At 38.2% G+C, this 13,392-nt stretch overlaps 1 protein-coding gene across 1 annotated transcript in view; it reads right to left on the reverse strand.

Annotated features, from left to right (window-relative positions):
- MAP2 (microtubule associated protein 2) overlaps window positions 1-13,392 on the reverse strand; it is a 109,792-nt gene that overhangs the window by 36,926 nt on the left and 59,474 nt on the right. The window contains 4 exon segments of the mRNA XM_025202495.1: window positions 2,184-2,245; window positions 6,884-7,018; window positions 7,405-7,611; window positions 7,848-11,633. Coding sequence (XP_025058280.1) covers window positions 2,184-2,245; window positions 6,884-7,018; window positions 7,405-7,611; window positions 7,848-11,633 — 4,190 coding nt within the window.

Consider the following 13,392-nt stretch of genomic DNA (forward strand, 5'->3'; position numbering starts at 1 on the left):
GCTAGATGATCTGTTCAGGTCCCTCCTGACCCTAGCTACTATGATACTATGAACATATCACATCTTAGAGATACTAATACTAGCCCTAAACAAGCTAGCTCAAATACTGGCTGAATTAGCACAAAGCTGTACTCAAGCTAATTTATCAAGCTACCCTGCTTCTAAATGCTGGACTTTGAGGCTAGGGACAAAAATTACACATAAACTGGTATAAGTGATTGGAAATTGGTTCAAATCTAACAACAGAAGTTCAGTGCACATAAACCACTTTCAAAATGGCCAAAACCAGTTTAGCCATCCTGAATGGATGTAGTATTAGTCTTAACTGATTTAGGTTAAATTGGTTCATTGAATTTTGTCCCAGGTCCCCTCCAGATTCAAGTTTACTCACAGTCCCTCAGCGTTCCACAATGCTTTGCACCTCCCCCACAAGTCCCAGCTTGCAGTGTGGGCGGGCTAGCCTTGGCCCAAGCTGTCTGCTCCAGCTGAGCAGGAAGACATGCTTCAGCATGCTCTGGCTTTTGGCCTAAGCCACTGCAGGCATGTGGCTACACTTCCAGAATCAAAAGTGAATGTCTGTTCACTTGTTTATCAGTTCAATCTATGCAGTTTAGATTAACCTGTGATGATTGAATCAATTCACCCTTTGGCTTTTTGACTGTCTAGACTTAGTCTGACTGTTTAGCGCTACATCACATTGAATTTTGCCATATCTTCAGAAAATCTAAGTTCATCATTTACTCTGCCATAGATTTCCTTCCACATGACTTGAGGAGTATGGTACTACTCTGCATAAGTAATAGTAATGGAATGTGCTTCAAAGAGATTAAGTGGATTGCTTAAAGGTTATACAGGAAGTCTCTGGTAGAGGTCACTTGACCTGAGATCACTTGAATCCCAGACCAGTGATTTATCCACAGTCATCTTCATTTCTTAACTCTTCATCATATGCTACCTTTGGTCTCTGGTAGAATGTCTACTGCTTTAAATGCAGGCTGCTTTTGTAGGACTGAGCTACATGTGGCCCTCACAAGGAGAACTAGTGTTTGTAGTGAGTCAGATTGTTGAAGATGGAAGGTGGAAATTGCACTTTATTTCACAGGCTACTAAAACACAGGTAGTCATGATGCATGCATCAGACCATATTTTACACTCATTGCTAGATTGGGGTTATGGCTCTTTCCAGGAATTGTGAACTGCTTGGCTCTTCCTGAATACTGTTCAGAAGTACAATACGTGAGTGCAGCTGGGTATGAAAGTGTTGAAAGTGACTGGGCTTACTAAGCTGGAATGCTAACATTGCTGTTACAGAGGAGCTAGGGAACTATTATGAGGTCATTGCATTGGGAGCGGTGAGCTGGGCTGAAAAATGGGTGGATTTCAAAGAAGTTAAATTGGGGGAATTACGTAGCTGGGATGGCAAGGTTACAAAACTGTCCTAGGAGTAGGGCTGGGGAGCAGGGAAGCCTAAAGAAGATGTAAGCCCTACCCTCTAGCAAGTTGGAGGGAATTCAGGGGTGTAGCAGGGGGGTGAGATCAAAGAGGTCTGAGGTAGGCTAGAATGTGTGAGGACCTGGAATTTAGCAACACTGTTTAAAGTTAACATCATAAAGATGGAAATTAGAAGTCCAAGCAATGGTCTCATGAACCGATCAGAATGCACTCATCCGCATAACAGATATTATTGGTTAATATTTTCCAGAAATCTGTTACCTTTAAAGAAGCAAATAGCAAAAGAAAAGTAATAGTGCATCATAAGACACTGTCTAGCCAATCACAAGGCAGGGTTTTCTTGCGGTATGTAACAATCCAGTGATAACAGCTAGTCATCATATGGTATGAATTGGTGACCCTGAAGGAACTATGCTGTTTAACAGTAGCTGAGGGGCTGGTTCTCAGTGTTTAACATTATTGAACTTTTATTACAGTTCAAAGCCTGTGCGTTAACATCAGATTGCTAAAACATTATCAGAACTATATCATAACTATACAATTTACCTGTGACAGCAGTGAAGTGGGGAATTGACAGCAATTATGTGTACAAGATGATTTTAAATAAAAACAACAATGAATGGCTATGATAAATGAATTTTGAAAGGAAGACACATTTACAAAATTAAACTACAGAATCAGGACAAAAATGAGTTTACAGAGATGGATGAGGAGAAGACAATTTTACTCACTGAAAGTTTTTCCTTGGCTTGTTTAAATATACCAGGAGCTTGATTTGTTTCACCCCCTGCCGCTGTGAGACCCAAAAAAAGACTTGTTGGTTAAAAATAATAATCTGTATCTCCAGGATACCTTCAATATAATCAATTGCCTTTGAAGCCATGTGCAAAACAATAACCTCATGAATTAGACTGTGAATTAGAATGAGCTTGGATAAACAAACTGTGTGCAGTAAATGCAGCCACCTTTAAAATGTATTTATTATTTATTATTTAGATTGATATCCTGCCCTATCCAAAAGGCTCAGAGTAACTTAAATTAATTCATTTTCTACATATTTGTTGTAGGACTAGTTAATCTATGAATTCAAGCAAATTAATGAAACTTATATCCTCCACTTCATAATGGTCTGTGATCTAGGGCAGTGGTTTTCAGCCTGTGGTCTGCAGGTCACTGGGGGCCACTGACTATGTCTAAGGGGTCCGTAAAAGATGATTATGATAAATGAAAAGTATGTGGATACCCACACTTACACTTCAAAGGGTCTGCACCTCCATTCAAAATCTTTTTAGGGGTCTGCAATTAAAAAAAGGTTGAAAACCACTCATCTAGGACCAAGCTTTTAAAAAGTGATTAGTGGCTTTGTGTGCGCAATCTAAGACAACTTAAAGGATCCTGGTCCTCAGGAAATACTGAACCGTCTTCTAGAAATCAAGCCCCTTTCAGGTACTTGAAAACTGAGGCACCAAAAAACACTAGACACTTTTTGAAAATTTTGACCAAGAAGTCTAAACGAAAAGTAACAGATTTACTGCTGCATTAGTTTCTCAATTTTACACTGGCACTAACTCCACCGGTGTTAACAGAGTAACACTGGTATAAAACTGAAGTAATGCAGAAGTGAACTAAATCTTCAGACTTTAGTTTGTTATTTTAGTATTCAAGCCACTGTTATCTACAACACCAGTATTCAAGCCACTGTTATCTACACCAATATATTGTTTCAGTGTTCTCTTTGTAATGAAATAATGAACAATTATTTTAGTTGCAGTTGAGACAAAACTGATAATGTTTGGCCTGGGTTCCCTCCTGGGGAAAAGTTTATGTCCTATTCAGAAATTGAGATACTATGTGCATGCTGTACTGTTGTTCAGGAAATTGTGCGCCTTGTGAGATCCCCTTTAAGTAGCATAGTACCAGTTTCTGAGTGTGTGTTGGAACATGTTTGTGAGGGGACAAACAACTTCTTTTAGCTAGAGTCCCAATTGTCCTCCATTTACAAAATCTGGGTAGCAGTGATTGTTTCTCCTTTGTCCTGGACAACTGTAGCACACGCCCTTGCCAGTAGCAGTGGGGTAGAACGAAATCCTGCTGCTCTGCAACAAATCTCCATTGCCCACAAGGCTGCATTTCCCACTCAGTGTTTTTGCAATCTTAAATAATGTTCTTGCCTTGTCCTTTTTCTTTGAATTTAAATCGAGGTAGTAGGAGAGAGAGAAGGAAAGAGAGAGAGAACACAGAACTGATAATTTTAGTTCTGAATTTTACAGCAGAATAAGTACAGTACAAGATGCCTGCATTACATTTTACCATATCTGTTACTGCTGTTGTTTTTCTTCAAAATAAACAGGCAAAATGTTTCTCCTTCTTCTTTTGGCATTTAACTACAATCAGCCACAGCTATTAAAATGAAGATCACTGTTGTATAGCTGTCACCAACTTACCTGAAAGCATAACAACTCCTCCATCTGAACAAACTATCTGGATCATGACTTCACACTGTCCTTTTGTGCTCTGCTACCAGATTAATCACCCAAGAAACATGTTTAACTTTGGGGAATTGACTATAACATTTAAGATAGGAATACAAGCCTAACGCATGTTGGCCTCAGTTCAAAACAAAGTAACTGCTCTGGGTACTGTATGACATCCATGATGTGATGTCATAAAGGCAGCAGTGTCCTATCACTTCAGCCAATTAGAAAACAGTGCAAACTGTACTTAAATCCAGATGATGAAATAAACTGCCTTTTTCCAAAATTGTGTCATCTTTTTTCTATTAATATTGCAAAGAGGTGGGTCTTTTAAAAACATAATTATTGAAAATGTTACTCTTCCACATTCAATATATTTATTTACTAATTATTACTACAAAATTACTTGTGAATTATTATCTGTCACTGAGATTACACAGACATATAGCAATATTTCATTTATTGTATCACTAGGATGTTAACCTGGATGGATTTGGAGCTTTGAATACAAACACTAAACCCTGGTTGTTCTCTGAACAAATTTCTTTTCCAAGTATATAAAAGGCTAATTGGATTTTTTTTTACTACTTGGAATATTCACTGATTTATTCAGAATCAATTCTGAGGACATTTTGGGCTAAGTATCCAATCCTGCTCATACTGAAGCCAACAAGAAATCTCTCATTGCTTTCAGTGGGAATGGATGTTGACCTACAGTGGTTGCTTAATTTTCATCATCTAGGAAGAAAGAAAAACAAATTTGTTGATTTTGGCTTGAAAGTCTCAGTTTCTTAATCCTGAAGATGCCTGAGGACCAATCCAGTCCCAGTGTAAGTCAGTATAGCCCCACTGGTGTGCAAATGTAGATCTGGCTGCCTATTGGACAGGTCTGTGAGATACCCTTCCAGCTAGGGACAGAATTTGCATATACACCAGTATAAGTGACTGGAAACTAGTTCAAATCTGTTAGTATCAGACTTAACTGATTTAGATTAAATCAGTTTATTGAACTTCTGTTCCAGATTCCCTGCAGATTCAAGTTAACTCTCAGTCCCCCAGCATCCCAGGATTCTTTGCCCCTCCCCTGCAAGCCCCCACTCCCAGGGTGGGTGAGCTAGCCTTGGCCCAAGCTGTCTGCTCCAGCCAAGCAGAGAGGCATGCTCTAGTGCCCCCCCAGCTTCTGGCCTGGGCCACTGAAGGCATGTGGCTGCATTTTCAGAATCAAAAGTGAATGTCTGTTCACTTCCGTACCTGTTCAATCTATGCAGCTTATGCTAACCTGTGCCTATTGAATTGATTCAGCCTCCATCTTTTTGACTGTCTGTTCTTAGCTTCCATGTCCCCTAACCTTCAGCTGTAGCACTCAACAGAGTTAACACACTACTGTATATGAGAGAGAGAGAAGAACATTTGAGCTACTATAATTTTTTTCAGTAGTCTTGATGGTACACCAATGTTAGGCTCTGAGGCTTTGTTCATTTAGCAGTATGTTAATCTGTTTCAGAGATGCATCCAAACCTCAAAATTCATATCTAGACCAAAATTACTCCAAATTTCAGGTATATTCAGATCTTGGTTTTTGGTTGATTCTACTCTGAAGGTCATGAAATTGAATCAGATTCTGTTCTTTTGCGAAGGTTGGTGATCTGCACTAAGCATTTATATTTGTTCTCAGCTTTAAGTTTGAATAAACTTGGATTTTGCTATTACACTGTATTTTTCACTTTTTGACTATCTGATGGTTTTGTTTTACATTAAAATGAGGAATTCCCCTACAGATTAACATAAGGGACAAACAGCAACAACACATTATAGGAAAAGCATGCCCAAGCACTGGACTGGCTTTCCCATTTGATTCTTTTGGCATTACTCAGTCCTGACAAGGAGGTTATAGGAATGTTTATAGAAGATTTAGTGATAGACCTTACAAAGCACCTACAACACTGTATGTAGAGTACAGGACGGCAGAGAAGTGAAGATGTTAGGTGCTCCATTTTTTGTAATAAGTACCACTTTTAATTTTTAAGCTATGAAAACAGCAATATGTCCATTTTAGTATATCATCTGTATGCTAGACAGGCACAATTCTGCTCTCATTTACTCTGGAGCAACTGCATTGCTGTAACTAGAGGTGTCAAACTATGTGACAGGAAAATTAGATCCAATTATTATTTTTTTAATACACATAGAAATCTAATATTTATTTCTCCACCCTGAACTGACAGTACCAGCAAAGAGACTGGATTGAAAAACTCAATGTTCTAACTCCAGAAAAAATTGTGTGTCACCTAAGATATCAAATGAATAGTTTAATTTTCTTTTTCTCATCTACCCCAACCCAATATTCAGATTTTGAAAAACATTTTTTCTTGTAATTCACTCCTTGCTGGACCCCAGATTTCTTCTCTCAGCTTTGTACTTGCATGTGGCTGGATTCTCCCTGTGGATTTTGAGTTTACAGCAGAAACATCAGTAACAGATTTGGAAGTGCCAATGCAGATAATATAAATGAAAAATATATAGGTCCGAAAGACTTCTTACTATGCATGAGAGAAAAAAGCAAAACAAAGAAAAAAAAAGAAATGGAAATGTATATTATGGTTTAAGCTATCAACACTTTCCCACCAAAAAACAAAATAAGTAAAATAAAAATAATGAGAATAGGGATTCCTACAACAACACACTAAAGCACGATGCCAAGATACAATCACGGCACTTAGAAGTCCGAGCAATGACAAGCATATGTGATCATGGCCTTTGCTAAATAATAAATAAATAAGTTTTGAAAAAAAAAGAAGAATGATACAAAACACCAAGAAGCAATTTTGTTTGTGAAGGCTGATATTCTTGGAGGAAACATAAAAATAAACAATAGAGAAGCTGCTATAGCAATGAAATTAAAAAAAAAAAGTCTATGTTTGCCAGCCACATTGCATAATTGAACACGACACAGTCACCTGTCTGCTTCCGTTTAACACAGGAGAGATGAGTTGGTCTAGTATATTTGATAGCAGGTTTTAAAATGATTTTCCTGGAGGGAGAGTGGGCCTGAACTTCAGTTTTTTTAGCAAGTTCAGCTTTCTTATACACTGCTATGAACAAGAAAACACAAAAGCACATAATCAGGAAAAAAACACCAAACAGTTTGACATGACAACACATCAACCACAGGCCAGACCTACCGCTCTGTTACTCCAGTTTGATGCTTTTGGTTCCACTTGAAGGAATTAATCCTAGTTGGCAGAGGTGAAGGACTAGTGCATTAATCTCAGATGTGCTACCTAGTCCCAAGGAGCTACCTGGGCATAAAGCTGGAGTGATGGAGTGGTGAGCCTAGCACCTTTTCTTTTACATAATTGTACATCTGATTTAAAAAATATTCCAGATAGTACGATTAAGGTATTCATCTTCTACAACAGTGTAACCTTGCAGTACTGTACAACAGCAAAAATATAGTAATAGGGAGTGTTAAATGAACCTTTTTTCCTTCTCACTTCATCTCTGGAGAGTGTGCTAGGTTCCTTTTTAGCTATTTTCCTTTCAGGAGTAGAAATCCTGCCTCTCCCAGTTTTAAAAGGTTTCTCTTTTTTATGTTTATCGAGAGATGATCTTCGCAATTCTCTCTCTGCCTTCTCCTCTTTAGGAACAGTCTCTAACTGTTCTGTCATGATGCTCCTATCATCATCTGTAGGGTCAGAGCAAATTATAAGAATAAAAAGAAGATTAGTAACAAATGTTAACAGAACTTTGGTGGAAGGGAAAAAAATGAAAATTCAGCAAATTGTTTTAAAAAATGACAGAGTATTTTACCATGTTTTGGAAATGTGCTGAAATTACTATTACTGTTATTATTACACTCTTTTCAGTGATTATGGTTTATTTGGAAGCAAAAAAAAAAGTTTATAAAAGGATAATGCACACCTTGAGTATCTGCCCAGAGGCTGTCTGTGTCCATGATGGAGTCATCGATAGTTGTTTCATCTTTGTAATCATCATATGTCTCGGTCTTATAATCAGTAAGCAGGATTTCTCCTTTCTCAGGTGAGGCAGGAGCTTCTGGCGAGCCTTCTTTGAGTTCTGCTTGGCTATCAGCTGGTTCCTCCATATCCACATCCTCTTCAGGCTGAGAATCTCCTGTTTCCAGTTCTTCCTGCTGTGAGGCAGCAAAGCGCACGCTGTGAGAAGCAGATTCACCCTCATCCACAGTTGTTTGGACCACCGTGATGAAGTCATCCTCAACTGTGACAACAGACTCAATAACCCCTTTTAGTTCAGGCATTTCCTCTAAGCTGGCCTCAGCTGGCACTTCTTCTTTGGCGGCTGTCTTCAAGTCTGTTTCTTGGGGCATTTCTGTTATGAATTGTTGCTTCTCTTCTTCCTTCTCCTCCTCTCCTCCTTCTTCATGCTCTTCTCCTTTTGGAGTCTCAGCTGTTAGACCACATGGCAGCTGCTCTGTGGTTTCCATGGGTCTTGCAGCTGCATCAGGAGCTTCTTCTTTAGGTTGTGGTATGCTTTCCATTTGGATTTCAGCTGTCTCCTCCTGCACAGACTCAGCTTCAGAAATGGGGAACTCAAGGGCAGGTTCCTTCACTGGCAATTTTGATGTAATATCTTCTTCTGACACAGAAGGTTTCTGAGATTCTGTTTTATTGTCATCTGGTTTTAGAGATTCTTCATTCAAGCCCTCTTGGGTCTGATCATGTTCTCCACTAGACTCATAAGATTCTTCTTTATCAACTGCTTCCTGATGCACCAGATCAGGCTTAGTTACTTTCTCCTTGATCTCAGTTTCAGATGGTTTGGTGCTATCCTTTACATGAGTAGGCTCAGTCCTTGAGAGAACATCTGCCTCTTTTGATTCCTTGGATAATGAAGTCTGGTCTTTTGGAGCTTCTTGTATTTCAGAATCTGCTCCTTTTACATAAGCTTTGTCCTGCTCTGAAGCAGGTGTAACAAATGCACTGATCTTATTATCTAATTGACGCTGATATTCTTCATCTACTTGCCTTGCAGCAATATCCAGATCATGTTTTATAGCATCATAGTCTGGTTTTTGTGGTGTTTCTGCCTCAGCTACCTCTGGAACAACACTAAGAGACTTTTCCTCCTTCTCAGTGAATAAAGAAACAATATCTTTTTCTTCGGTGATCACTTTAGCTAATGCATTGTCTGACCCAGCTATATGAAGTTTATCAACCAAACCTTCTTCTTTCACTTCAATAATTGCATCTGGCCTCATTTTCTCATGTTCTTTACTTTTAATGGCATACATTTCTTTAGAATCAGCCTGTTCTTCACTTTTTTCTAGCAGAGTATCTAGCTTATCAGCACCTTTCTTCTCCTGCTCATATTCCCTTACCAGGACCATTGAGTCACCAGATATGTGCTGGCTCAAGTCTTGATCACTAGCAAATTCTGGTTTGGACTTCCCAGCTGCTGCCAACTTGACTTCTATCAAAGAGAGGTCAGCTGGTAGACCTCTTCTCAGTTTTTCATCTGTGCCTTCATAAAAAGGGCATGTTTCACCAGTTAAACTTTCACTGTCCTGGACTGGAGAAGGAAGTGGAACTGTGTATTTATTGAAGACACAGTAGCCTAAATCTTCCAGCTGATTTTCAGCTTTTAGGGTTATGTGGTTTTCATCAGACACAGGAGGCAGGGTTGTACCACTGTCTTCTGCAACAGCATCAGAAGGAACAGATTTCCTTCGAGCCACCTCTGCATCAGCACTCACAGAAGCTAATCTAGACCTTGTGCCTGCTAGATCCAACATTTCAGGCAAGTCAGGAGCCATTACAGTCCCATTTTTGTAATAATCTTTAGCCAAGAAAGGTGATTCAACCAGGGATTCAGCCTGAATGTTTTCTTCTGTCATGGCTTTTTCCTCTTCCATCTCATCATCATCATCATCTTTGCTATCGATAGGGAAGCAAGGGGCTTTCTCTAATGCCGGGGTGGTTGCTGGCAAGTAGTCATCACCTTCATCCAGACTCCCACTAGTATTAGTCAGAATATCTGAAGCTAGTGGAGACAGATCATGTGTCCGACCAAAGCTAAATCCTAGAGCTATAGAATCCAGACAAGACATTGGCAGGTTAATTGACATACTTCTCTGCTCAATTGCAGATCTACCTCCAAGTCCTAAGCTCCTGCTTAGAGTCAAATCATCTTTATTTTTATTATGCATATCTCTCTTATCCCCATATACCTTGGGATCAATAGTGAACATTCTTTCTGGTGAACTGGGTTCCTCTGAGTTGTCAGATGGAAAAGTATGAGCAAGAGTACTGTACCCTATTTCATGAGCACTGGGGTGTTGATCAGGTTCTGACTCTAATTCATCTTCCTCTTTTTTAGATAATGGAGAATCTATATGATAAGGTTCGTATGCACTTTCTTTAGTATCACTTAGTTCATAGTAATCACTGCCTTGCTTCTGAATGTCACTTTTTATTGCTTCCTCTTTCAAAGTAGATGTTTCAAAATACTTTGACATTCCTGACCTATCCTCTTCTGCTTGTATTTCACGAGTAGCTGACTCTGCAATACAGATATTATCCTCCTTAGTATCCTTTTTTAAATCTTTTTCATGAGAAAATTCTTGAGTTGGACCTTTTTCACCTGTTAAGTTTAGAGCATCAGGAGCTTTCTCTGCTGTTTTAGATAACTGAACTTTATCTACAGGTTCATGGCTTAATGTGCTTGTGGGGGCCTTTATGCTTGCCTGTTCTTCCTTTTTGGTATCTATTGCTCCTGAAACCCCAGCTTGATCCATTTCTTTTTCTGTTTTGAGACTATCAGGTGACTTTTTAGTTTCACCTTCCTTTTGAACAATTTCTTTGTCTGCAACAAGTCCTTTCTCTTCAGACTTTGTAAAAAAATTACTGTCATCTAATACATTGGACTTCTGTTCATCAAGGAAATCGTATCTTTCATCTTCATCACTCTCATCTCTTGTCATGTCCTTTTCTTCCCCCCAAGTAGAAAATTTCTGGGTGGACCTTTCCTCTGTAATTGGGGTATCTACAGTCACTGCTGAGACTCCTTGTGCCTCTAGAGTTTCTATTTTGTCTTTGGAGATCCGTTCCTCCTCTCTTGAGAAATCTTTGGCAATCTGTTGTTCAGTAGAGTCTTGTTTTATTTTGTAACTGTCTTCAATCTGATATTTCTGTGGGATAGCTGATGATGTTTCTGAAGGAACTTCTTTTCTGACAGTATCTGACACATCAACTTTGGATTCTGGTGGCAAAGAACTTATTCCTTGCATGGAGACATGATCTTGAACATCTTTAAAGTCATCTTTATATTTTAAGGGAATCACTTGGCTTGAAGGTATTGAGTCATCTGTACTCCTTTCATCTGCTTTACTCTCTTTTGGTTGTTCAGTGGACAAGTCCCTTTGTTCTTGAGAGACAGAAGGTTTTGCAGTTGAATCAGGTTCTGTAGAACTTACTTCTCCTTTCTTTTGCAGATCTGCATCCAAAGTTTGTGAGAAAGTGGGAAGCATTCCCTCTTCTTTTCCATGAGATTCCTTTTTATCTGTATCCTCTGTTTTTGCTGGCTGTGGAACTAAGGCATCATGTTTAGGTTGCTCACCAGTCTTAATGTCTTTCTCTGATTCACGTTCCTTTGTGTCTAATGGCTCAGCTGTGAAAGGGCCTGTGCCCTCCTGGTCTTGGATTTCCATCTTCGAGGCTGTAAGTAAATCTGAAGTAGTTTGGGTTTTACAACAAATTACTTAAAGCACTTATAGCAGGCAGTCATTTAGCTTACAACATCTTGTATGATTAATGCAGGGGAAAGGGAAAATATGCAGGCATGCAGCAAGGCTATCCATTTAGAAATCTGTTTTAAACTGTTGCATTTAACTCTCCTCTTAATGTACAAGGTTTCATGAGTACCATAAATTATAATGCCAGGAAAATATGAAAACCTGCATCCATTGTAATGAGTAGTGTCTTAAGTACTGTCTTCTTACTCATTACTTGCATCCTTGCATCCAACAAATAAAAATATAAATAGCCTTCATTTTATAAGTATACGTCACTGGAATCTGAATACATTGTAAGGTTTCCTTTAGTAAGTCCTACAAAATTTAGTCAAATGAACAATATCCTTGAAATATATAATGTATGTATTTGCATATATGTAAATCTGTCTTAAATAAGATCTTTATTCTGTGTAGCCTAACCTAAAGAAATATCAAAATGTACAGTACATGGGGTTAGGGTAGATGGAGGTTATTATGTTTACTAACTTCACATTTGCTCTTGGCAAACTGCAAAACTCAAGCTACTCTCATAAAACTAGTCTCACACAACATGAATTGGATATGTGGCTGCTTTTATTTCCAAAGTTTGAAGTCCTGGTTTTCAGAAATGCTGAGTACCAAGAAGTTCAAATGAAGTTTATGAAAGTTGGGGGTGTTCAGAATCTCTGAAATTAAAATATTTTAAAACTAAATGAAGTGCTACTCTTACATCAGTTATTGTTATATTCTTAGATAATATTCTTTGGTAACGTGTTAAGAGTAGAATTTATAAGTGATTTATTAGTAGTTAATGACCACTCTTTCTTAGTGCATTTTAAGACAAATACAATGCAAGGTACTGCAGAAAGTTATAATGCTATTAAAAAGAACAATTTTAAGTGCTTTTAAGCCAAGTTTTGAAACAAATATTGGGCAAATTTGGCTCTCCTTACTCACTTAAGTGTTCTGTCTGAAGCCAATGAAACTATTTCTATAAGGACAGCATGCTGGACTGATTACTACATTATTCAACAATTTATAGGTTATTTGTTAACCATTAGTAAAATATTTAGGTACGCTACCTTTAGCTTAAAACTTTAATAATTTTTCTAAACATTGTAACTAGCAAATAAAAAGTCCACATATGCAACAATTTTTTCTTTTGCATCTTTTAATTTTTTTTGCTCTTGTGGTGGTGGTTTTTGGTACCTTTAAAAGCAATGCTTATTAAGTAATGTCACCGTGAGAATAACTAAATGAATGTTACCTTTCTTCACTTGTTGTACTATACAGTACTGATGCACCATAACCACTGACATTAATCAGCATTTTTAATATCACAGGAATTTCATTTTAAATCAACTGGACCAAATAAAATTACTAGCATAGGCTTTCTGTTAGTAAGGTAGCCTACCAAAACCAACACCTCTTAACACAGTAAAATCTGTTTTTACTGAAAAGAAATGCTGTCCACAGAACAAAACCTGAAGTTCTTAGTTTTTACTCAGGAAAAAATTTAATCTCAAAAGTGATTTTGCCTGAGTAAGCATCTCCGAATTTTATGGTAGGTGCCCAATCCTGTATTTCATTATGAAGGAAAAAAATCCCACTGAAATCATGGGAGTTAGCCCAAGCAAGGTATTCCAGTTGGGCTATACACTTACAGTAGAGTAAAATAAATGAAAACTCACAGCTCTGGCAATGATCAAAGAGGGA

This window comes from Alligator sinensis, unplaced genomic scaffold, assembly GCF_000455745.1.
Source record: "Alligator sinensis unplaced genomic scaffold, ASM45574v1 scaffold730_1, whole genome shotgun sequence".
Classification (NCBI taxonomy): Eukaryota; Metazoa; Chordata; order Crocodylia; family Alligatoridae; genus Alligator; species Alligator sinensis.